At 33.1% G+C, this 27,617-nt stretch overlaps 1 protein-coding gene across 1 annotated transcript in view; it reads right to left on the reverse strand.

The window, feature by feature from the left end:
• Positions 1 to 370: 370 nt before the first annotated feature.
• The window catches only part of LOC118194066 (32 kDa beta-galactoside-binding lectin-like), a 163,902-nt gene continuing 136,655 nt past the window's right edge, over positions 371 to 27,617 (reverse strand). The window contains exons 5-9 of the mRNA XM_035365252.2: positions 26,253 to 26,341; positions 22,847 to 23,168; positions 20,874 to 20,948; positions 14,091 to 14,179; positions 371 to 1,864 (exon numbers count right to left, since the gene is read on the reverse strand). Of these exons, the coding sequence (XP_035221143.1) occupies positions 1,540 to 1,864; positions 14,091 to 14,179; positions 20,874 to 20,948; positions 22,847 to 23,168; positions 26,253 to 26,341 (900 nt within the window). The 3' untranslated portion in view covers positions 371 to 1,539. The remainder of the gene's footprint in view (positions 1,865 to 14,090; positions 14,180 to 20,873; positions 20,949 to 22,846; positions 23,169 to 26,252; positions 26,342 to 27,617) is intronic.

The following is a 27,617-nucleotide window of genomic DNA, read 5'->3' on the forward strand; positions in this document are numbered from 1 at the left end:
ATGAAACATATACAAAATTTTATGTTTTATTTGTATCAATATTACAAAGTTTTATAACACACTTGTTAAAACTTTATGGGGCAGATTGACTAATAATTCATTTTTTCCTTAAAGTATCACACTAATTATATTTATGGCATAAGTTCAATAGCATCTGCTAAATCATCATCTGCTTAATTTGATATTCTAAATATAGTATATATTATGTTTAAAACCATATAGTTCTCAAAATTTTTCTGTTATATATTTCCATACAGATTTAAAAGGGTGTCACTAAAAATTCAAATATTTATATTTCTGTTTTGAATGAACTCTTATTGGTGTATTTCAACTCTATAAAACATTTGACAACAGAACAAGAAGGCGCAAATCAAATATGTTAAGTTTTATTTCAATAAACTTCATGTTTGCACAATCTACATATTTTTTAAGTTGAAACCGAAAAAAAAGTATATACGGCACAAAATAAATATAAAAATACTACATTCAGTATTCTAAAAAGGCACCACAATAATAATATTTATTTTGAAAGCTTTAGGCACACATCATCACAATTTTCAAGACATTTCTTTTCATATATGAAGTAGTATTTCATATTATTTTGCACTTAGGCACAGCAAGGCCATTCTCTTAAAACATACTTGCAAAAGCGTAAGTTACAGACACAGCAATTTTTCCTCTCATGAAGGAATGCAAAGCTAGGTTCTGAAACTATTCTTGAAACAAAAATACAGATAACTTGTTTCTGTTTATAAGTTATTAAAGATACAGATTATAGCTAAGTGTTGGATAAATTGATCCCTTTGAAATAAAAAAATCACAGTGACATTTTTTGTGCATGATGGCCATATTCATATAAAATATACAAAATGTAGGATTTCAATAACATGGGTTAACATGAGCTACCAACCAAAATTTTAATAAACTTATGCTCCTTCTGCTTTTACATGCTGTAAGTAACAAATTATAGATACATTTTCCTTTAATATAGAATAATTTTAAAACAGCAATTAAATTTGAAATCACAGTGTGTATGGCTATATTCTGTATAAAGTGGCATGATGAAAGCAGCCAAAATCATTATTTGCAATTTAAAAATTCATGTACTGCTGATAATCTCTTCCAAAAGTATAATTTCAAACAAGATTTAACATGATTTTGACTTTAAAATTTTCATCTTCGGGCAAACCTGATTATTGTAAGTTCAGTTTTTCTTATGGTAAACCTGCAGTTGAAATAAATTTCAAAAATAAACCCAATAGATTTATCAGTATTGAAGAAAAGGAAGATAAGGCCACAGAACATGTGTTTTACATTTTTTAAATACCTTACATATTATTAAAAACAATTAAGATATTACAACAGTGGTTAATATCAAGATGGGTTTGTAATTTCATTTCCCTACATACAAAAAAAGTGCTTTGAGAAATACTATAAAGCATTTACTGACTACAAACTAAAAACACTAGCAAACAAAGCATGATACAGAATGACTGAAAAGAGATTTTCAACTTTTAGATATACAACAGAAAGTCCATTTTAGGGAGCCATTAAACGAGATACTGCAAAGCAGCCATCAACTTCAACATGTGATACTCTACTAGCATCCATACGATGTGGAAAAGAAGCAACTGCCACATCACCATTCAAAAGGACGGCATAACCAGAATCTGTACACAAAATGTAAATTTCAATTTCAGAATCGAGTGGAACAACATTAGGCTCACGAATTTCCTCTCCCCAAGCACCATCATCCAGCGAGTTGAGAACTAGCACAGGTCCACCATCAGAATCCCATCTGGGATTGAAATGCAAGGCCACTCCCGAATCTTCAGCCTCTCCACACTGGAGATTTACTTTAAATCTGAGAATTAAAGGAAAATTAATATTTATTTATTTTTTAACTTCCATATAAACATATATATATATATATAAATCAGTCAAATGCATTTCGAAGATTGAATGCACAAATGACTATGATATTAAAGAAGTTCCCAGAGGTTTAGTGATTAGAATGGTTTAAATGGAAATAAGACTCTGAATTACAGTTCTTTTTACACCTTAAACACAGTTCTTAATTACAGTTCTTTTTACACCTTAAACACAGTTTTCAGTAAAAAAAGCTTGGAAGTATATGATAAAACTGCATTATAAATTGGTTTTTGCAATTAGTACCATAAATTAAAAGAAAAATTTAAGATCAATTTAATTAATGTATTGTGCAAAATGATAGAAAAAAATGCCGATAAGCAAAGTTAATTATTCTACAAAGAATTCTTCATGCAAACATTTGTTTTTATTATTATATTCTGTTAAAAGACAACAACCAATTGCAAACCTAAAATAAGAAGTGAAGAGATCAAAATCAAAAACCTATTTACATAAAATGAAAGCCAAAAAGAAAGGGAATAGAAAATTTAGTCTTGAAAATTTAGATAAAAATAAAAGAAATCTGCAAATCATTTTACTGTACAAAGATGTCTCATATTTTAGTCATTTTAGCACAATGTGAATAACATACACATTACATGATAATAAATAAGCTGTTATGGATTAAATGTATAGTACAGATAAAGTACAATTAAAAAAACTATTAAAGTAATACTGTGTTTTACACTGTTGCAATTTGGTGGTGTGTATTTAATTATGTCAAAGCACACAAGGGCTATCTGCCTAAGGGGAGGGATGCCTTTGTGGAGGACTTTCTAAGGGAAACTGCACTGTTGCAATTAGTGAACTGACTTGAATTATAAAAAAATCAGATCTACAAGACAACCAAGAGCTGCTGAATGCAGCTCGTTAAATGTGAATTCAAATTAACAGTGAATGGACTGGCTGCATGTGAAATTTCATAGTTTTCCTTCTGGATATCAGGAATATTTCTCATTTCTTTTAAAAAATCCTCTTTTTTTAAAAAATCAAAATGCCATAAATTTTTAACCTGCTTAAATTTATTTTGACTGCATAGCAAACTATATTTTGATTTTTGTAATCATTTCTTATAAATTATGCTAGAATTTCACCTTTTTTTCCCCTTATTATCCCATAATACATAAATTCAGGCTTCATTTCCCAACCCCCAGATTCACTATTTGACAAAACTGTGAATTTACTTTCAGATATGTTACAATTCATTCTCAGAACCAGTTTCTTAGTTGATGGGTTGAGGATTTCTTTGATAATTTGGTAAATTGTTATTTTTTTTGGACTTTTACATTCTTTTAAAATCTCAGAAATCAGATTTTTAATTTTAATATACTGTGGCAACTCTGTAAACATGTGTTGTACTCACCAACCGCGCGCCGTTATCACTAACTGTAACCGAAGGTGATTTCGGCGACACACAGTCACGTCTCATCATCGGTGCGGTTGGTCGCTCGCTTTCCTCCAACGTGATTGTCTGTCAACTGTAGTAATTAAGTTTTAATATTGTGATGTGATTAAATGTTTTTGTTATCAAAAATTGGCTCTTATGGCATGTTATGAATTCATCCTTAAAAGCACTGGTAAATTCCAATACGCATAGTTTGTTGTTGCACACAGCCGCAACTACGTGCAACAAATGGTGACTTCAGGACAGTGAGGCTTAAGCCAAATGAATCGTCGAAATTTATAGCACAGCAGAAATTTTGTGCTTAAACAAGACCTTGTAATAATGTGCGAAATGCAGCTGAACCAATATTTTTTACTTATGTGTATTGGATTACTTATCGTGTCTATTGGATCGCGCATCAGTTTCATTATATTACAGCCACATGGATTACCTTCATGTTTCCATTTATGATCATCTTTCAGACATGCGGATTACCTTCATCTTCCATTAGTGATAGTGTTCCAACATCAAGCGAGTGGATAATTTCTGTACATCAAGGTGATATTTTCTACCTTTTATTCCGCACATGGATTCGTATGTATTCGTCATGCGGGTGAGTTTTTTCCTATATTCATTTGAACCCAGGTCCTAACATTAATTATTTTGTGTTTCTTCACATGTACTGCAACAATATTCTTGAACTATATCTTTCTTTTTTTGTTGTTATCTGTATTTATTCATATTTATTATGGCTACCAGCAATCCTCTAGCCACTGATGACAAACAAATGGCTCGCGTTGCTGTGAAACCGAAGGTGATGTTATTTCTTTTGGACTTTTATTCTTTTGATCACACACCTGCCCCATTTTGCCGTAGTGACCCCAATCTTTGGTTTTTTCAATTAGATGCACAATTCAAGCTCGGGGGGGGGAGTATTAACACGCAACGACATGAAATTTTATACTGCGATTTCCGCCCTCGACACTGAGGTTCTTCAGTCAGTACGCGAGATTGTTCTGAAGCCCCCCTCAGATAATAAATACGAGGAATTGAAAAAAAAAATTAATTTCAGTTTATTAGGAGTCCGAAAACACCAAACTAAAGCAGTTATTACAAGATTTGCAACTTGATGATATGCGACCATCCCAGTTATTGTCAAAAATGCAGGAGCTTGCGGGTGACAATTTTAAGTTCAATGTTTTACAATCATTGTGGCTCAATTGTCTTCCGAACAATATCCAAGCTATTCTTGCCTCCAGTAACGAGAACCTACCCCAACTGGCAGACAAAATTCATGATGTTCTCCAACCACAAGCAATCAGTCAAGTTCAGCATCCTAGTGTTGATATTTCATCTCTTCAACAACAAATCCAGGAATTATCATTGCAGGTCACAGCCTTACAAACACTATCTCAGTATCATCAGCGCTGTAGATCAAAGTCCCGGAACCGAAATAATAGGGAATATCAACGTGCTCATTCTGGTACTCAATCAGACATTTGTTTCTATCACAGCCGATTCGGTGATAAAGCGTGCAAGTGTACACCTTTATGCAAATTTCAGAAGACCTCTTTAAACTGAAGGGGCCGTCACTCGAAGCCATGAGTGACAACGGCCCGTGCATTAGTCAATTGTTCGTAACAGATAAACCATCAGGCAGACGTTTTCTTGTTGATACAGGTGCTGACATTTCGGTTGTACCTCCTCTTCTGCCGAATCCAAATGGCCACCTGGAAAATTTAACTTATTTGCAGCTAACGGGTCAAAAATTGCAACATATGGAGAAATATTAATGTCTTTGGATCTAGGATTGCATCGCAAATTTCAATGGCCATTTGTCATCACTGCGGTTTCACACCCAATAATTGGTGCAGACTTTCTGCAAAAATTTTCTCTGTTGGTCGACATTAAAAATCGACGCTTACTCTACTCCATCACACAATTGTTCGCGGTAGGTAGCATTGGAAATGCCACTAATTTTGGAGTTAAATTAATTTCCGATAATTCTCCTTTCCACAAACTACTTGAGCAATACCCTAACATCATCCGCTCAGTAACTGGCAAACCGACTGATGACCACGGTATTGTACACGTCATAGAGACTACTGGACCACCAATCTTTGCCAAACCACGGCGGTTGCCTCCAGAGAAATTAAAGGCTGCAAAAGAAGAATCTAAATACATGCTTGAGCAAGGAATCTGTCGACCATCTAAAAGTTCATGGGCCAGTCCACTCCTCTACATGGTCCCAAAGAAAAACGGTGACTGGCGTCCTTGTGGGGATTATCGACGTCTTAATTCAGTTACTTTGCCTAATAGATATCCGGTTCCTCATATTCATGACTGCATGCAAGTCTTGGAAGGCAAAAATATTTTTTCTACGTTAGATTTGACTCGTGCTTACCATCAGATCACTGTCAATCCACCTGATATACCAAAAACTGCTGTAATAATACATTTTGGAATATTCGAATTTCCTGTCATGACTTTCGGGTTATGCAACGCTGCGCAAATGTTTCAACGCTTCATTAATGAAGTCCTTCGAGATTTAGATTTTTGTGTCCCATATTTCGATGACATTCTGGTAGCCTCGACAACTGAAACCAGCACCTTGAACACCTTTGCATAGTCCTTGGCCGATTTCAGTCTTATGGTGTAGTCATTAATACATCAAAATGTGTTTTCGGAAAATCTAAAGTGTCATTTCTTGGTCACGAAGTTTCTTCGGAGGGCGTTCGCCCACTTAGTGACAGAGTCACTGCAATTCAAAATTTCCCAGAGCCAAAAACTGTTCAGGAGCTGCGTCATTTTCTGGCCATGTTAAATTTTTATCGTCGCTTTCTTCCTCATGCCACTGAAAAGCAGGCACCTTTGCACACATATTTGGTTGGGAGTAAAAAGAAAGATACGCGGCCACTTATTTGATCTGATGATGCCTGTACAGCCTTTGTACAATGTAAGAATGATTTAGCGTCGGCAACAGCTCTTAGCTATCCTTCTAAGCACCCTTTAGCATTAATTGTTGACGCGTCTAATACGGCCATGGGTGCGGTTTTGCAGCAACTGGTAGACGGAGCATGGAAGCCTCTGGCTTTCTTCTCGGAAAAATTTTCTGCAGCGCAATCAAAATACAGCACGTACGACCGCGAACTTCTTAGTGTGTATGAGGCTGTTAAACATTTTTATCATATGGTAGAAGGTCGTGTGTTTTCTATCTATACCGACCACAAGCCGCTAATTTTCACTTTTCGACAAAAGCCTGACAAGGCTTCTCCCAGGCAAATTCGTCATCTTGATTACATAGCGCAGTTTACAACCGATTTTAGGCATATAGAAGGCCCTTAAAATACAGATGCTGATGCTCTGTCCAGAATTGAAGAGGTTCAGTTGCCATCAACAACAGATTTCTCCGCCATTGTTGAATGTCAGAAACAGGACCCAGAATTGCAACATCTTTTGTCTGACAAGTCTTCTCATTGACTTAATTTAGTACCTATGCAGTTAGAACCAGATCTTTCACCGTACTGCGATGTGCAAGGTAATGTGGTACGGCCATACATTCCACTGAAATTCCAGCATGGTATTTTTAGCGGCCTCCATAATTTATCCCATCCTGGCATCCGTGCTTCTCGCACATTAATTCAACAGCGTTTATTATGGCCTGGTATACAGAAGGACATTGCTGCATGGGCGAGGTCATGTACAGACTGTCAAAAATCAAAAATTCACAGGCACACTCGAACTCCATGTCAACACTTTGAGTTACCATCTGCTTGCTTTAGCCACGTACATATCAATTTGGTTGGACCCTTACCGCCATCACTAGGTTATACATATCTTCTTACGTGTGTCGACAGATACACACGTTGGCCAGAGGCTATCCCTATTGTAGATATGTCTGCTGACTCTGTGGCAAAAACATTTTTTTCTGTATGGATTTCACAGTTTGGGGTACCCGAGTACGTTACCACAGACCAAGGACGGCAGTTCGAATCTCAATTATTTACTGCATTAACAAAATTCTTGGGAACTAAAAAGATCCGTACATCACCGTACCACCCGAATTCCAATGGACTTGTTGAGAGGTTCCATCGCTCTCTTAAACAGGCCATTAGATGCCATACTGCTATTCACTGGGTTGATGTCCTTCCTACTGTGTTGTTAGGACTCAGAACGGCTATCAAAGAGGACCTGGGTTCTTCAAGTGTTGAAATGGTTTATGGTACCAATTTACGTTTACCGGGAGATTTTATAAATCTCGCAAAAAACTCACCCAATGTCCAGCCCCATGCATTCCTCAAACAATTGCGTGAAACCATGGCTGCATTATACCCCAAGCCCACAAGCATACATTCTTCAAGACCTGTGTTTGTTCCTAAAGAACTCGCTACATCCTCACATGTGTTCTTACAGTGTGATGCATCAAAAAAGACCTTGGAGCCTACCTATACAGGCCCACAGCTAGTTCTAAGTCGCACATCCAAGAACTATCGGATACTAATCGGCGACAAAGAGACATAGGTGAGCCTTGATCGTCTCAAACCAGCCTTTATCTTAGCACCACAAACTGTCGAGACTGGTACATCAGTCCCACCTCCTTCGAAGGCACCTTCATCTATTAGGTCTACACCAAAATCTGCTACTACGTCAGTTCCTGTGCCTGGATCCCAGAAAACAAGTGCTCCTCAGTATACACATTCCGGACGTAGAGTCCGATTTAACCCTCGGTACCTTTAATTCGTTGCCACTGGAGGGGGAGTAGTGTGGCGACTCTGTAAACATGTGTTGTACTCGCCAACTGCACGCCGTTATCACTAACTGTAACCGAAGGTGATTTCGGCAACACACAGTCATGTCTCGTCGTCGGTGCGGTTGGTCACTCGCTTTCCTCCAACGTGATTGTCTGTCGACTGTAGTAATTAAGTTTTAATATTGTGATGTGATTAAATGTTTTTGTTATAAAAAATTGGCTCTTATGGCATGTTATGAATTCATCCTTAAAAACACTGGTAAATTCCAATACACATAGTTTGTTGTTGCACACAGCCGCAACCACGTGCAACAATACTCTAGGGTAAAATCTGTTAATTTAAAATACCTGCTATATAATCTTGAAATATAATCCAGACCACACTGTAAATACTTATACCACCAAGTAAAGACATTGTTTGTAATTCAAAGTCTAAACCAATGTCTTTAGTTTTTAGATTTTGGCACTCAAGTTGACTGCAAGTTAAAATAAAATATATGGAGCTTGCAAAAAGTATAAATACTGAAAATACAAAAGGCAGCAATTTGCATTTAAGTGAATATATATATATATATATATAAAGTTTAATATATTGGGCACATTACTATAGTGTACTAGGTCATAGCACATGTTCATTATGCTGAAAGATAAATCATTTGTTTAATATAATAAATCAATAGTCACCTTCTCAACATAACTTTTATACTTAACAAAACAAATAAAATTTCAAAAGTTCAGTTACAGTTAAACTGCCACAAAGGTAACAAATAATGTGTAAAACATTTCATTATAATTTACTTCAATCCACAAACTGCAATGTTTTGCAAGATGAATATTGTGTAAATATTCGCTTGACCTAACAAGGTTATAGGATGGAAATAATTCTTAACCCTCTGTCACACACAATACAGAAATTACCAGTTCAAACACAATGCCATCTACTAGATCTGCATGTTACATTTTAAAATAACATGCAAGCATTTATTATATTTATTCAAAATAAAATTTTACTAGTAACATGATGTGTTTATTAAAGAAATTAAATATAATCAACAAAACATAAAATCGTGAAATAAACAAAATTTGTTAATAACTAAATGCAATAAATCTGTCAGATCAAACACAAAATACAGTACCTAATGAAATAAATTTTTATAACAATATTATAGTATGTAGTTATTTCATTTCTGGAGTGCCTAAAAATGCATTACGCAGAAAAAAAAAATCTTGAATAGCATAAAAAATATATATGTTTTTTGCATCAAATCCTGAGAGAATGTCTCTTTGAAGACTAAAAACATCATTTTTCCCCCTTTATTTTTATTACCTCTATTAAAATTAAGCAACTGATTTTGTAGCTTTTTATTTGAGTGTAGAATAAACTATATTTTACCCTCAAATTCAGTCAGAGTTCAAGTCAATGCAGACTGGAATTTTATTGGAAAACTGATTAAAGTTTTGCCATAAAACATTGAAAATTAATGGACATACATTTATGTCTATTAATTTACACAAAAATTTTTAAATCATTTTTGTTCATTTAGAAGTATATAATATTATGAAAAATTTCTAATTCAGTGCAATTATGAAATTGAAAATAAACAAATCTACTATGTTTGGTGATGCAATGATGTTTTGGAGATTTCATGAAGTCATAAATTTGGGCAGAAAGTTCATCATTAACACGTTGAGCGTGGCACGCAGTGAACTTTCTGTGTGGCCGGTGTTGGTCCCTGGGGACTGGCAGTGAATTTTCCATGTAGCCATCATCAGTCCCCACTTTCCGTGTGCCCGGCATCGGTCCCTGGAGACCGGCACTGGAATTTTCATTTGGCTGGCGCCGGTCCTCGGAACCAACAGTATTAAAGTTAAAAAATAGTCTCAATGAAATGTGATCAAATTTAGTTTTAATGAAATGTATTGAAACATTCTAAACAAAAATACGGCTTATCTCGCTGCGACAGCAAATTCGGCGCCGTGCTCAATGTGTTAACAATCAAATTCTTCAGAAAATTTGCCACTGATGATCAAAAACTCCATTTTTAGCATATTTTTCTTTCTGATTATCTATAGAATATTGGGTTGCTAGATCTTTTACTGTTATGTGTTCCTAGATGAGTAGATACGCACACACATATATACACTCTTAGACAAAAAAAAAAAAAAAAAAAAACCAACGCACCACGACACATTGAGAAGATATAAAGCAAATTGGACACAAATTTATATGCATACAGGTTTCCACGGAAAATGCAAAATTTTACATTTTGGCTGCCAATGAAGAATGAACGGTTGTCACTACAGCGCATCTGATCTGCGCAACTGGCAGGATATTTAAGAGGAGAAATTGCGATTCTAGATCATAAATTCTTCACGAATTTCATTCCGTGTACTCTGAGTAAGTATGCCTCGCATACAGGTGCGCGAACAAATGATATGCTCAGATGTCACAATCTGAGAGAGGTCATGTAGTTGCGCTCAAAGATGCCAGTTGGTCTTATTGGCGAAACAGCTCGACATTTGAGCAGGAGCGATGCCACTATTAGACGATGTTGGCAGGAACAGGTGAACCATGGACGCACATAGTGTCAAGAAGGAAGCAGTAGGCCTAGAGAAATGATAGAATTTGAAGAGCGAGCAATTGTCGGAGCGGCACTCACAGCCCCAAATGCATCATTATCATCGATTGTACATGCAACTAGTGCTTCAGTGACCGCAAGGACCATTCATAGATGGCTTACAGAAAGAGGGCTGAGGTCACGGCGCCCCTTGCGCCGACTACCATTCACCTCTGTTCAATGTCAAGCCCACCTACAGTGGTGTCAGGCTCATTTGCACTGCAATGTCATTGACTGGAATAGAATAGTCTTCAGTGATGAGTCCCGCTTTGAACTGAGCCCCAATGACCAGCAAAGGCAAGTCTGGAGATGCCCCGGACAGCAGTGTGATACCAACCTGTCTTCCTGCAGACGGCTGACAACCAGGAGTGATGGTCTGGGATGCCATTTCATTTCATAGTAGGACCTCTTTGGTTGTCATTCCTCGCAACCTTGCAGCACAGCAGTACGTTGACGAAGTTCTAAGGCCCGTTGTGTTGCCCTTCATGTCACGCCACCCTGGGCTTACATTTCAGCAAGATAATGCCCGCCCCCATATTGCACATTTTCTACTGCTTGCCGAACATTACCTTGGGCAGCAAGGTTGCCGGATCTCTCTCCTATTGAGCATGTTTGGAGCATTATGAGCAGGGCCCACCAACCAGCTCAGGATTTTGACAATCTAATGCTCCAGTTGGACAGAATTTGGCACAATATCCCTCAGGAGAACATCCACAACCTCTATCAATTGATGCCAAGCTGAATAACTCCTTGCATAAGGGCCAGAGGTGGACAAACATGTTACTGACTTCCAATTTTTCTCAAACTGTAATCATTTGTTTTCTGTACATGTACATCACTTCTACTGATTTTCATCCCATTCGGATAACTCCTTCTTGGTGCATCGTTTTTTTTTTGTCTAAGAGTGTATATGTAAGATAAAAAAAATGCAAATCAAAATTATAATTTAAAATGCCTCTTAATTGCTCATTTTTAATTTGGGTGCATTATCTCTAGTAATAACTTTCTCTAAACTGCGTCATATCTGAAAACGGTATTCCGCATTATGTCATATTGAAACTTCTGCATTGCCTATAAGTTTCAGCCAATCAGATTAACAAAAAATTTTACTATAAATATTGTTGCAATCCTACCCCACCCTCCTTCTCTGCTTGTGCTTGCTGGCTGAAGGACGTCTCTTGCTTTGCTGCTTTTGTTTAAAATGCAATGCACCATCATTAAAATTGTGGGGTGCAGATTGCCCCCATTGTGAAATGCCACAAGTAATAAAGGTATATTTGGAATATCAAGCGATTTTTAAGATTCTTCAAAATTTCCCGACAGCCAAACTAAATTTTATCTACATATATATAGAATATATTGAGAAAAATTGAGATTTAGATTGAATGACCTTCCTTGGAAAATGAATAGGCATGTATTCTTATTATGTGCAAGACTATTTTATCATATTTTTATTCTAAAATTCGATAGTTCTTATAATCACATATTAATCTATGAAATTACAGAATAAAAGGAAGGAGTTTAATTATTCAACTACATAAAATAATTATATTGTTTAAATACTAAATAAACCATACATGTAATTACTGTATATATATATGTAGAAACAATATGTTTTTAGAATAATGTTTTAGAAGATCGATGTTTTAAAAGCAAGAAATAGTTTTTGTTAAAATATAGTACTGAAAAGTTATTCTTAAACACATAAATAGCATTTTGTGATATAGCAACTGCAACGTAGTACAAACTGCATACTTATTAGTAATTATAACAGCCATCTTTAGTTCAGTGATTTTAGTTTAGCCCTACACATACTATACTGGTTACTGGTATGTATGAAACAAATAGGTAATAATGCATCATTATTTTTCCTTTCTATGCCACAGTGAAATATAGTATTTAATTAAACTTGCCTTTCATTTTAATCAAGTGAATTCTAATCAGAACCATGCTCATATCATATATTCACATACTTTTTTATTTCTTAAAATTTATCCTAAAATGTAAGAAGGATCTTATAATTTAGGGAGTCTTATTTTTTAGCATATATGGTGTAACTTTGCAGGAAAAGCTAAACAGCTCCAGATCCCTGTTTCAATAGGGTAATTTGTGCTGTAGCAGAAAGATCCTACAGCTTAATGTGAAGTTTTTAACTGCAGTTATTGACTTTTTTTTTTTTTTTTTTTTTTTTTTTGGGGGCATGCAGGGCTTGGATGATCTTTGAAAATAATTTTGATTGCATGTGTCTACATGATGCCTTAAATGTTACCTAGAAAAAGATTGTTATCTTGATGCTTGTCAAACCAAAGAAATGAATGTGGAGATAAATTTATAACTAAATTGACTTTTTACTTTTATTTGTTTGTTTATCTTTTATTTCACACACATTCATGATAAAAACTTGTGTTGAGTTTCTCTTAAAAACTTACTTCTTATTGGTAGATATTTATTCTGACACCTTGGGCTAGTGTTGTGCATTTATGAAAGGTGACTCTATTCTATAGTAATATTCTTATAGCATTAAATATCGATTGACAGTCAGAGGCTGTGTAAACTGACATATAAATTTCTTTTATAATTAATTATTGCACTTATTATTTATTCTTCTAAGCTATAAATAGTTATATTCCACTGAGTAATTTAGCCTCTTCACTCCCAGATGATATGCTAACTTCCTTCTGTAGGCCCATTATATCAAATGTGATACTGAAGTGAAATGTCACCAATGGCCTACAATATCATATTTAATATGCTGAACTAGAACATTTCAAATTTTAAATGTGCATTAATTATGTTAGAATGCTGTGAAACTCTATTGAATAGAATATCTCGTAGATTAACCTTATTATTATAGATATTATTACTTTATCCTACAACTGTAAAATGCAAGTATAATGTGCATTCAGAATTTAGAAATATTTTATGCAGAACAAGTGACTTAAAATATTGTATGTAAATATGGCTACAGAGCTTAATAGGCACAGATATTTATATACTTTTCACTTGCTTTCTGAATGCAAATAATTTAAATATGTAAGTGTTTTAATTATTACTAATTCGGCACACTAACTTATTTTAAATTTTTATTTAAATTGAGATTAAGATTTTCTGTTTATAGTATAAAATAAGCATTTAAATTACATAAAAAGCAGATTTTATAGTAATTATTTTTGTATGATAGGCTTAACTGAAAAAGGCACTATGGCACAGAGTGACGTTCAGCACTCCAAGGTCACAGGGAAACTCCATTTTCTTAATGTCAGAAGGGAAGAAGTTAAGCTTTTTACCTCTAACATTTCAAAATTCTACTTTGGACTTCCGTATATAAGTCACTCTTCGTGCTGATACTATTTTGTTTCATTTCATATACATTCTAAAATCATACAGTAAGAGTAACTCGAATACTTACCGTGAAGGATCGCCAGCAATTCTACCTGATACATATACAGTCTTTCCAGGTCCAAAGGAAGATGACAATTTCATAGTGATAGGATTTGACTAAATAATAATGAAAGTATAAAAAAATCAGAAACATTTAAACAAAACAATTATTTTCATTATCACTGTAAATAATTTTTTTAAACACAACAAAACAACAACAAAAATCAGACTTTTCTGAAAATTACTTTTATTTGAAATATAAAATACAGCAGCCCTGAAGTTACTTAAGTTTCAGTTTCATAAAGAGATTTCATTACATATAAACACTATAAATTTGGCTAGTCTCTTCAAAGTCTACTGAATTGCATTTTTCTTCAATTTAGTTTCAAGAAACTGCTTCAAATATATTTAAATAATTTGGATAAAATAATAATAACAATAAATAAAAAACTGAAAGAGTTCAGATTTAAGTGATTACGCAAAAGGGTCTGTTACAGTTTTTTATGCTCTTGCTGAGCTCGCAGTCTGCTGTTACCCTCATGCTTACTAACTCCCCTCTTTTTTTCCTTTATAGTTTTCTACTTTTTTAGTTTGTCGTATCAGTTTTTAGTTTTCTCAGCAAAGATGACTTTCAAAATTTTTTTCCCCATCTTTTTATTATGAAACGTTTTGGGTGTTTACTTTATTAAATATCACGTTCTTGGCACTTATACCACATAAAATTTGATGCCACAGAAAAATCACAAAATATTTAAGAACAGAATATTTGTAGAATTTCCAATATACAGTCTTCCGTACTTAAGATAAACATATTTTATTCCATACAATGTTGTTATTGCTCACTTTCAAATTGTTGAGTTTGTTAATCAAAAATTCACATAAGTTTTACAAAATATGAAATATAAAATTTGAAATTAAAAATTCCGGCTTCCAGGTACATATGGATGGAGGACTATACCTCAAAATTTGATAGCTCTACCTACTGTCATTTATTCACAATGCAAGGAACATACATACATGCAGATTTTTTATTATTTAACTTCTTTAAAAACAAATAGGTAATCGGCGATAATATTCGGTGGCCAACAGTTTGAAAAGTGACACAGCCATTTATAGTGCATGACATAAATCGCACGTCGAGACTAAGGCCCATTCAGGCTAATGCCCTTTTGTGTTAAATAAATTTAAATTCCTAATAATTATATAAGGTACATTTAAGACACTTGCACAGAAAAGTGATGTTCTTTTTTAGATTTCTTCAAGGAACCACTTTGATAACAAATACCCAATCTTTTTATGCTTATACATTACTTATGTATCACATACTTCAATAAGAAGTAATTTTGCTTATGCACTAAGAATAATTTGTAAACATTTAGAGCAACAAAAGACAAATGTAAGACAATATTTTCTGCATTTAATGTTGAAACTTTTTTCCAAGGTATTGTCTCATATAACTTCTCTCATTAGATATTATCAATAATCATGAGGCTTGCTAAAGACAAATGATAGTGTGTGTGTGTGTGTGTGTGATTATGGCAAAGCCTTGACGGCTATCTACCTAAGGGGAGGGATGCTTTCGTGGAGGACTTTCTAAGGGAAACTGGCTCGTATACACGTTACACATGGGGAAAACCATGAAAACGCCCATGCAGCCAGCCCATTCGCGGGATTCGAACCTCGGACCGAACTACCAGTGTTCAGTGACTTTACTGCTCGGCCGCTGGTGGGCTACACAAATGAAAGAATCATTTTAATAAAATTTTTAAAAGTAGAAAAAATAAAACATGGATATTGTTGTGCTTATAATAGGAAAATATTAATAGCAAAGTGAAAAGTCTCTTCAACTTTTATTGCTATTATTATTTTTAGATTAGAGTATAAGTAAGATTGTTTATGTACAAAATATTAGTAATAGTTTTTTGAATTTGCAGTTTTAAGTTTAAATACATTAAAAAATAAATTAGAATATATATAGTTATTATAATATCACAAATACTCTAGATCTCAATTTAACCTTCCAGCTATAAATATTAATATAATCACATTCTATCTTACTCTGTTAATTTCAGGTGGCTGTACTCTGCGGTGGGTCATAGAAAAAATTAGTGGGAGTGCTACTCTGGAAAATTTTTAACCTTTGTTTTAAAATTGTGTAAAAGGAAACAAACATGTATAAAAAGAAAATCTATTTAGAAACTTGATAAAATCTTAAAAGAGCAAAATCAAAAATTTCTTAATCAGTTTAACCTAAATTGTTACATGTCTGTTCTTGATATATTCATTTAAAAATGATCAATAATTTTCTCCTTGATTTCTGGATGAGAACTGATGAAATTTTTCTCCATTGAAAGGATTGCAAGCACATTTACTCTTTTCAAATTCATAGTGCTTCTAAGAAAAGTTATTTTCAGTGTTAAAAAGTAGTGTTCTGCCTCTGATGTAGTCATAGAAACTGTCAAGAGAATTTTTATCAGTCTCATAATTTCACCAAAAACATCATCTAGATTATTTTCCAGTGTAAATTTCAGTAGCTCAATTAATTTGCAGTATTCATGAATATCGAACATACAATAGAATACTTTTACTTCAGTTTCTCAAGCTTTTCTTTGTCAATCATTGGATATGCTTCAGTGGTCAGTAATATTTTTTCTATAGAAAATTCATTCTTAAAACTAGTAAAAAATTTCTCGCTGAACAATTTATCAGCTACTAAGTGTTTAGTGGAAGAATATCTGTTCATTATATCAACACATATATAGTCACATACTTCCTTAACATCTGGCATCAGTGTATTTGAAGGATTTTCACAGCACTTTGAGTTTTATGATTCTAAAACAGCAGTTTTGAAACTTGTTATATATTCATTAACTTTAAACACACTAACTGCTTGGGATTGCATTTGATTCTAAATTATTTCAACATGAGGCATAATCTGATGAAAAAGCTCTAACCACAACTTGAAATATCATCATTTAGGTATTTTAAAATTCTGCTGCTTTTGCAATAGTTTGGTTTGCATTTGATGTTGACTGAATTTTAATAAGGCAGTTTTTTAAAGGTTGAAAATTTTCATAAACTGTGTTTATGGTCTGTATGTTGAAGTTCCACCTTGTAGAGGATGGACATAGAATGACATGGAATGTTGATGTCTATATGCTTCTTTAGAATGGCCACATGTTATGGTGATCTTGAGAAGAATGCTGGAAGAGCTTAAATGTTAGAGAAAAATATTTCTGCATTTCTCATTATTATATTAAGTTGATCTGCATAATAAAGAATGAAATGTACATTACTATAAACTGCTTTTATTTTGCTCGAACTCCTTTTTTTTGCCTTTCAAGACATTTGCACCAAACATCTGAGCTATCAGTTTTTGTCCATTTCCTTGAAGGATCAAGTCCAATTGTTCTAAAATATGTTTTGATATGCCATCTACAGTTTGATTTTTGGAATAAAGAATTCCCCAAAACACTCGACTATTTCTTCAATCATTACGTACCATAGAATAAGGTCCATCTGAGTGTGTTCTGAAACATCTGCTATGTCATCAGCAATAACAGCTACAAAGGAAGCTTTTCTAATTTCTGTCCTTATTTCCTCATGGTATATTTGTAACAGACAGTCAATACCTCATTCTAAATGGTCTTAGAAATACCTTTGAGGACTGCACTGGTTTAAGAAATTATTTAAATCTGAATCTAATTTAGATGCAAAATTTATTAATCCTCTAAATACCCTTGGATTTACTGAATCATCTTTTTACCAAATGTCCATGAAAGGGAGTTTCAAAACTTCCACGAAAGAAAATACAGTCTACTTACAAAACTTAATGGTTTTTTAACCTTTATATTATGTTCATTGACTGAAAGTCTGTATGTCTCACTCAGTTTCTCTTTAATACTTAGTTATTAAAAACCAGACAGTGAAACTACATTATCAATGTACTTGTTTGACTTCATGCTTTTCAGTTTTTTTTTTTTTTTATTATTATTTATTTATTATTATTATTTTGTTTGTACTTCTAAAACCATCTTTTGTACATATTATATCACCTCCAGCAAACACAAAAAGCAAAACAGAGCATTTTTTACTTCTTAAATCCAAAGCCAATTTTTCTGTTGGTACCATCAGAATTAAAGCTATGAATGTATTCTTGTTGTTACTTATGTCTAGCAAATATTATACAGTACATAGTTTGAAATCCGGACTCGTCGGGACTTTGGCGATTCCAGATTTGGGATTTTTCCGGGTATTAGATCATGAGTTTAATACTTTAGTTAAGATGGCATGTAGAAATTATAGACTTAAAAATATGAAATCATGATTTATGAAGTAATGAAGTATTTATGATCTAAAGGGTATCAAAATTTACAAAAAAAAAAAAAAAAAAGGCTTAATATTTATTTCTTTACATTATTAAATATTTCTTTCAATGTAAGATGTTTAAGTTGCTTCGTTTTTTGTGATAATACTTTCTCTTTAATTCTGTAGACAGACATAATCTCTTGTTCAGTTACATTGTTGAAGTCCAACAGCAGTTTTGAGAATTCCAACTAACTTGTCAACCGAAATTTTCTCGTTTTCAGTAACTTCTCTGTCACTTTTGCCACTATCGGTTGCGGTATTTTCTGGATCTAGAACCCTACTACAAATTTCGCCATTCATTAATTGATTGATGATTGAGAAGTTTTGTCATCAGAATGAAAAACTTCTTTTATATCATCTTCATTTATTACCGCTTCTCCACATTTCTTTAGAAAATCCATTAATTGGAAAATTTCATCTTTGTTATACAATATCCAAAAACCTTTAAAATTTGGGGCTATCATCATCAAATTTAGCTATTCTTCATTATACATATTTGGCTATGCATCATGAGCTTGGTGACTAATTGTTCCTTTAAATTTTATCTTGCTTCTATCGCGCACTGAGACAATTAAGCATGAATTGTATTAGTTATTTATTATACTTATGTCTATTTCTTGCACATGCTTAAGGCTTATCAGAGTTCTGAATAAATAAATTCCCACATAGTATACTTAAGCCTTATTGAGGACTGGCGCTAGATATCTTACTGCCTGATGTAATCTCTGTGGGTCTTAAATTCTGAGACTGGGTGCAGCCATACAAGCCTTGGCGCTGGTTCTGGGTTTATGTGAATAACAAATCATTCTTAATTCAAATAGCCCTAAAGGTAATTGTTGGGTCTATGAGTATCATCAACAAAATCTATTTTTAGCATATGGAAAGATAGTTTTGTTAAATTTTTCCTCGCCAACATTGTAATGTCAACATAAAGGTTTATGATAATCCTTTATTATTCAATTACTAACATAAAAAAAAATTTTTAGGCATCACTACATGAGTCATTACTCAAGTTATGTTTTGATAAACATGCAGTGATGAAAGGAAAGTGCAATAAATAATGATTCGCCAGGTTGGCGTCAGATCAACGATGTATCTATGTGGAATGTTTCACTTGAAGATGTGTGCCAAGCAGATACATAGCAATGGAGCCAAAATACTGATTGTACAAATTTATGATAAAATGATTGTTTCTTCAATAACAAGATATTTTATTTAGTGTCGAAGTGGAATCGGGACTCTCCAGATGTTTTTTTTTTTTTTTTATGTGCGGAGGGTGGAGATCAAATGCGCATGAATAGAGACTGAGAAAAACGTTGTTGGTGGTTTTGAGGTCCGAATTTAGATCATTCCGGATAATGGACATCCAGATTTCAGACTTTGTACTGTATTAGAATATCAGGTGTTGAATGACCTCCTTTCTTAACTGTAATTTTCTCATGGACAGACAGCTGTTGTAGTTCACTTACAATCATAGAATTTATTTCTTGGACATGCAAAGACATGATTAAAGTTTTCTGTAAAATAAAAATAAATAAATAAATAAATAAAAATATTAATCAAATGGAAAGCTAAATCAAGAATATGCTACATGGTTTTCAAGCTACTTGTGAAGTAAAAAGAATCACTTTAAAACAGCATGCCAGAATTGGCTCTGCAGAGTGACAGTGCTCTTCTCCCTCGCAGCCTCATGTGCTGCTTCATATGTGCACATGCGCAGAACAGCCAAACTCCACGCCACTGGAACTGTGAAGTGCACATATCCATACAAAGACTTTCATAAACTAGTGGATGGCTATTGACATTAAGCTTAAGGATTATATAATGTACAAGTATAAAGAAAGAATTAATGAATAAAGAGCACATTATATTAAATGTTAAAGATAATTTGGAAATAGGGGTGCTGCAGTTAAACAGTCCTATACACGAGCCATCATTGGCTATACTAATAGCATGTCATGTTGAATTTTTAGAGCATTTGAAAGAATAGGAATATAAGGAGATATTTCAACATCTATGCATCTGGACATCTCTCCAAATACTATTTCTAAAATAATGTAAACCATTCTAAACTATACCTTATTAGGGAATATTTTAAAATCTAAATTATTCCATAAGAAAATAAATCAAAAGCACTTTAAAAATTAAAGTTATGAAAAATGAAATGAGCATTTTTATAATCTACGGAGAGCATCTACAAAGAGCAAAGTTGACATAATATCCATTGCAATGCTGGCTTTTATAAGGAGTAAAATTTTAATGTATTTTATACTACTAAAATAATAATAACAAACATAAAATAAATTTCTTTTCTGTGTTTTGATTAAAATTGTATAATTCTACACAAAATAATATTTGCTTACAATTTTGTAAGAAAAATTACAATTGGATTGGAGAATTAGCTCAAAAACTTCAAAAATATTAATTTTAGAAAAGTACTTACTGGATAGAAAGCTTGCCTTGTCTGATCTTCAAAACTTTTAATATCGAGGTCAGGAACTTGAGGAGGCAGTCGAACCTATAATATTTTTTTTTTAATTTAGATTCTGAAAATGGTATTCAAACATGAAAAGAATCAGAATATTAGATTAAAATCAATATATCCATTTTAACATTTTTATCTGACATATGAATAATTTTTCTAATTATACACAAAGAGAAAATATCAAACTTTAGCAACTAAAGAAATATACCCTGGCAGGACATTTTAACCATTTGCCTGTTTTGCCTTGCAGACATTGCTGTCAGGCCTTTACTGATTTTCACACAGAATGTACAGGAACTCATTTCTATGTTGTTTTTACTGTTCAGCCCATGTCTTTTCTATTTTTAATATTAAATTAGCCATATAGATGGTAGTAGATGTCCATCAAGTGTTAGTTTGTAACATATATTTTGTTTTATTCCAATTGGTTCAAAAGTGTGCACTGGTTTCATGTCTTTTACATGACTGAACAATTTTATATCTTTCCTTGCTAAGCTATTTTATTATATTTTGCTGTTGATTTGATAACATTATACAAGTAATTAAAATTGTTTACCATAAAATAATAGCTGATTAAAAGTGTATGTATCTAACTTCCAGCAATTCAGACTCTGATTTGGAAACAGAATGTGAAATGATTGTAAATTGGTTTGGGAGTAGGTACAAGTTTCAACATAGTTTCAGTACACTTTCCACTGGATATTATCATTTGGAATTAATTTGAAAGAACTAGAAAACAGATTCGGTATTTTTGTCTGGTCTATGATGTTGGATCTTTTTAAACAATGTTTAAATAAATGTAATTCTTCTAATCTAATCGTAATTGTAAAGTAATTGTATTTTATATATATATATATATATATAACGCTAAATGTAACCTCATGTTGAGCACTCATGTAAGAAGAAAACACGACTTCTAGAGAAAATATTTTATTTACAGTAAAAAAAAGTTTGTAAAATGAACAACAACAACAAAACAAAAAAAAAGCTATAAAAATTCAACCTGCTTTGGATCGAATTCATGAAAAAACTAAACTTTTAAGCAGTTAAATGCAGCAAATGAGGGAATAATACTATGATGTGTCTATTATAAGAGATAGATGAAATGTTAAGGAAGTTCTAAATGTAACTCATTTAAAGTCTTCATAACAAAATTAATAACAGTCAAATTTTCTCAAAAAACAAGCTAGTAAAAAATTTGGTGAGAAAAGTTTTCCATAACATTAATACATATACCACATTCTAATAAACTAAAAAATTAAAGCTTAAACAGTATTTAATAAAGAAACAAAATATTTGATACAAATACTTAAAAGTACAAAATGTAATGTAAATGTTATAAATAGGCTTAAAAATACTTAAAACTTTTTCTGATGTGATCCACTCAGATTGAAATTTTAACTAATCAATAAGTTAGGGAACTATGATTACACAAGTATTTGCACATCACATTATGAATGCTTTTAAAAAACTCTTCAACAAAATTAATTACTTATAAGCTCGCAGTTTTATAAAATATTTCTTTTAATATTTTATCACAAGATATAATCTAAATGGTAAATTCAGTATATGTGTTGGTTAAAAATAAATAAAAATTAATTTTATAACCTGAACACATAACAATCATGCATAAACACTTCACTACATTTTAAAATGTTTAAGTGGCAAACAGTGAATACAAAGTGAATCTACATTAATACAAATTTCCTGGCATCTCTATTTCATAACCAGCCTTTCTATAATTAAGAAACATTAAATTTTTCATGGACCTAATTTTTCAACTGAATTTAACAACTTTTACGGTGAATTTTAGAAATACAGGAATCATTTCTACCATAGAATGTCAACCTTAACTGAAAACTTTAATCCTTTACTAATTAATATTACAGATTTTAAGGACATTTTTCAAAAATATATGTATTATTACTTACAGGAGGACAATCTATTGTCACATCTGTAAGTCGGACATCTCCATCAACACACACAGAGCATGCAGCTGACATATCCAGCCTATGAGCAAATGCTGGAAGAGGATTGCCATTCAAGAAGGGTAAATAAGCTTCTTTTGCAGCTACAATGCATAAAGTGAAACTATCTCCAGGCCCAACAGGAAGACTATCAAGTCTTTCTTCAGCACCCCAGGAATCAGCGCAACGATTGTTACAAACCAAAGCATTGTCCCCAAAACGAGGATTAAAATGATACATAATATCAGCACCTTCATCAGTTCCACACTGCAGATTTACAGCAAATCTGAAAAAGTTTTACTATATCAGTTTCTCCAATACCTTAAAAATTAAAGGCAAATAATACATTACGCTTTTTATGCAATAATTAAAAAAAACATTATGTATGTATATACAAAGAGCATTTTTCCAAAAAGAAAGTTCCTTCTAAGCATTCTTGAAAATAAACAGTGCATTTTGCTCTGTATAATATACAAGTAAATTTGGTATGTATGGAAAATACATTGAAAAAAGATTTTTTTTAATTCACAAAAACGGTTGAAATAATCATTTTTACATTTTAATGATTTAATTTTTTTTCTCTGATTACTTAAATTCTTCTTGGATTATTTTCTCAAACATATTTTGTATTCGTAAAGAATCTTTTTGAAACAGATAACTGTTCAAGAAAGTTTCTTTGAAATACAGTTTTAAAATCAAGCTGCTCTCAGAAATAGCACAGAATCATAAAGAGTTATTTTAAGAAATTGCATTTACATATTACTATGCCATTACATAAGTGCTGCCTTTTTATTAATAAAAATCCTTCCTTATATTTGCTAGCCATTTAGCACTACTGAATTTATTGGATATCACAAGAAACTGCATCAGACAGCATATCTCTTTCTATCAATTCATACCAAATCAACTCTTCAGTTAAATCAACAAGTACTAAAAATATTAATGCCAAGATGCATACATTCTTAATGTCAATTATTCATATGCTTACCTTCTTAATGTCAATTATACAAGTACCTCCACGAGACAACGTAAAAATCTGCTGCTAGAAAAGCACCCTAAACTGAAAATTAAAAGCCAACAAAAAATTGTCTTAGATTTATTCTAGCTATTACGCAATGATAAAGTATAATGTATTTCAGTTCAAAGAACAGCAGTTTCTTATCTTTATGAGCAGGAGAATTAGAAAAAATGTAAACATCAATTTGCTTCATAATTATTTGTTTTTCTTCTCAGGTCAGATGACTAAACAATAATGATGAAGTTTGATATTTCCACAGTTGTAAATGTTATGCAATACGCACTGAAATGTTTTTATTGCAATTATTAACCGACAGATTCTGTAAAAGCATATTTTTTCATGTATGTTATAATAATATGGCACACATCAAAATATTTCTCACTTTCAGCTACCCTCAAGCAGCTAATGTTCATAAATACTTCAATGATTTTTTTCCCCTTTATATAAAAAAGATATTAAGCATTTTTTCTCTATTTTTTTCCCCCCATAACGTGCACAACAGTATGCAATACTCTTTTTTTTAAAAAATGATGCAGTGAAATTTATGCTTGACACAGAAATGTGATGTTTTTCTTGGTTACATAAGAAAGGATATGAAGTTTAATCAGAATCTAGAATCTCTAAATTAATGAACAAATATGTTAATTCAGTAGTTTAAATCAAAGATACTAACTTTTGTTAATACAACTACAGAATCCTACACACTGGACATAATGTGGACTGAGAGACTCATGTTTCTGAAAAGTCAGAGTTTTACGGAATAAGGGGCGAGTTTTTTAGAACTCATTATATTTAACCTCTAGATGTGCATGATATTATTTTCATAATGCTTTAAATAAAAACTCTATAAATCAGATATTATGATCCTAGAGACAAATAATATATGATTACGATATTGCAGCATTTTCCAAGTTAGCAGATAGCTTTTCTCTACAAACCTTTCGCTGCCTGATGCTGTACTGCTTTTTCCATCTGTCAAGCCAGCCAGCACTAGCAGTAAATCCAGGCTCTCCTTCTTGAAATTCATCATAAAATTTTAGAGCTTCCTCTTGTAAAATTGGCCCTGAAATGGGTGTTTTCTCTTCCCTTTGCAGCCTGAACCACAAATAAAGAGTGCTGCTCACTTTTTCGTATTCACCACCTTTCATACTTTTTATTTCCTTTAAACTATCCGTACATGCTCTTTTCACACACCAACACTCGATTATGGACCTCTTCATTTTCCACCCTATCAAAGTTGTCTGTCTAACACCATGGCAATTCTGTTTACACTTTCACCTTTACCCAGTTTCTTTAAGGTATCTAGTTTCATTTCCACTGTCATGTTAGTTTGTTATCTTTTCATTTTGAATGACATTTCCACTTCATAGAATATCAAAAGTTCGCAAAAGCACTTGAATGTGAACTGAGGAATGATACCCACAATGAAATGGTTTGAGTTTAGTTTGCAATAAGATACAGTCACAAAACTTCAGACAAGTCTTTTAACGTTTCGCAACAACAGAAAGAAATGTGAGCCAGTACCCAGCCGTTACCAAACTTTCTTCGTACCTTCCAAAGAAGCAAATAGCATTGCCAAGTATTATGACATACCTTGAAATTTGTTGGACAGTTCCAAGAATTAAAGGCACAACGTGATAACGACAAAACCCGCCCAACTGGTATAGTGATTAGCATTAGAGTCTCTGACTGCCCTGCTGAAGAGCACGGGTTCGAATTCTAGAGAAGGCATGGATGTTTGTAAATGTATACTGTCTGTGTGCCATACGGGGCACTCTAAATATACGGTGAATCGAAAGTCCTCTCGAGATGTTGGTGGTAGGGGAAGAGGGATGAGAGACCCTCGAGCTCGTCCCCACAGGATACTCTTCATCAAAATTGGGGACGGAACTGAGCTCAGTCCCACTGTCACCTGTAAGGTGCTCAGGGCTGTTGCCAATGATAGGCATATCTTGCATTTCTTGCCATGAGGAATTTCATGAGCTTGGGCTGACTATAGGTCAGACAAGTGAACATTAGCAACAACAGAAAAAGAGCATTCAATTCTTTGAATGAAACAGGAAAGATGCATAAGAATTAATTATATGTACTGTATGTAATACTTGCTCTGTTTGGCCTTGAGATATTTTAAAGAAGTTCCTAAAAAGTTGTGGAGTTATAAAGAATGACGAGATATCGGGAGTTGAGTTTGCGGTATTCTACCATATTTATATTAATTGACAGAAAAAGTTATTTATACACATAAAGATAATTGTTTTACAAATAAGAATGACTTTTTTAAAAGGTATACTTGAAACCATTTCAATTAATTAGGAAGAATATAACATATGGTGGAAAAGCATATTTCATTACCTGTCAGCACCACTAGGAATTTCACCTTTCAGAACAACAATGTCACCCAAAAAAGTATTGTTAGGAATGCGAAGAACCAAAGGTATACGCTGTAATATATAATGACACTTACTTCAAAATGTTAATTTATGATAAAATGCTGAAAACAAATTCATGACAAATAGTTAACAAATGTAATTCTTTCATACAAACAGTGCATCTACATTTAAATAATAATAAGATCACAACACTCTGAAAACATTATATTCTATAATACTTCCAACAAAGAAATTTGAAACTTTCAAATGACATCTAACTTTTCACAGAAAAGCCTTTTCTAGTCTGGGTATATTATACTGAAAAAAAAAAGACTCCTTTTTTGTAAAGCCTATAATGTAAGCTCTTTTGTAAAGACGTGAAAGAACATGTTTAACTCAAAGAGCACCTGGTCTGAAGTAATTTTATCCCTGTCGAAAAAGCAGAAACACTTTTCAATTGTTTTCACAGTGTGAATGATGAATTAAGAAGTTGAAGAGAGCAACTCAAGGTATGCATTTCACATACCGATAAACAGCATTTCCTAAGGAGCTCGAAGTCATCAATACTGTTGAGAGACGTAGGCAAACAAGTCTAGTGTTGGGGCAGGGTCTTCTTGAGCATCAGTTTAGGTAAGAGAGAAAACATCAAGTATGCATACTTGCGATCAGAAGTCCATACTACAATGACGGCAGCAGTGAAGAAGCTGATGTAGCTTCAAAGATGAAATAGGCAACAAGAGGTGAGGCATTGCTCGGTTGGTTGAGGGGAGGAGTCATGTGCAAACAAAGGACATCGTTAAGTAATTGAATGCAGATAGGATTTGAAAAAATACAATATAGATTTATGAATTAAAAGTAAGTAAATGATTTATATTACAGAGAATATGATGTGAAAAAAAGTAAAGTAAAATAGTAAAGAGGAAAAATGTAGCTGTCAGGTGTATGAAAGATGTAGATGATTGGTAAGAGGTGAGAGAAGTGACTCGTCATCTCCCTCCAAACTTCTGATTGCTCTAAATGCTGCTTGAAGTCGGACTTTGAAACTTCTGCTTGGCTGTGAAATTGTTAGTTCAGGTTTTGTAGAATGGCTCTTGGTCTTTTTCGGTTCTCTGCTAAGTTGACATCATAAGTTAGAACAGGAATGCTTGGGTTATTGACCTTCATGATATTTCTGTGAAACTTTTTGGTTAGGCTGAAGATGAATTTGTTAATCATTAGGATGTTGAATTCCTTCTAAATGGTTGTGTTCCTAACAAACCATGGACATACCAAGTAGTGTAATGTGTACTAGTGATAGTAGTCTAGTAGGACTGATAGCAATATTTTGTGATTGATGAATTTTAATAAA

Source organism: Stegodyphus dumicola, chromosome 3, assembly GCF_044657685.1.
Source record: "Stegodyphus dumicola isolate Sdum_Otavi_A_Nest chromosome 3, ASM4465768v1".
Taxonomy (NCBI): domain Eukaryota; kingdom Metazoa; phylum Arthropoda; class Arachnida; order Araneae; family Eresidae; genus Stegodyphus; species Stegodyphus dumicola.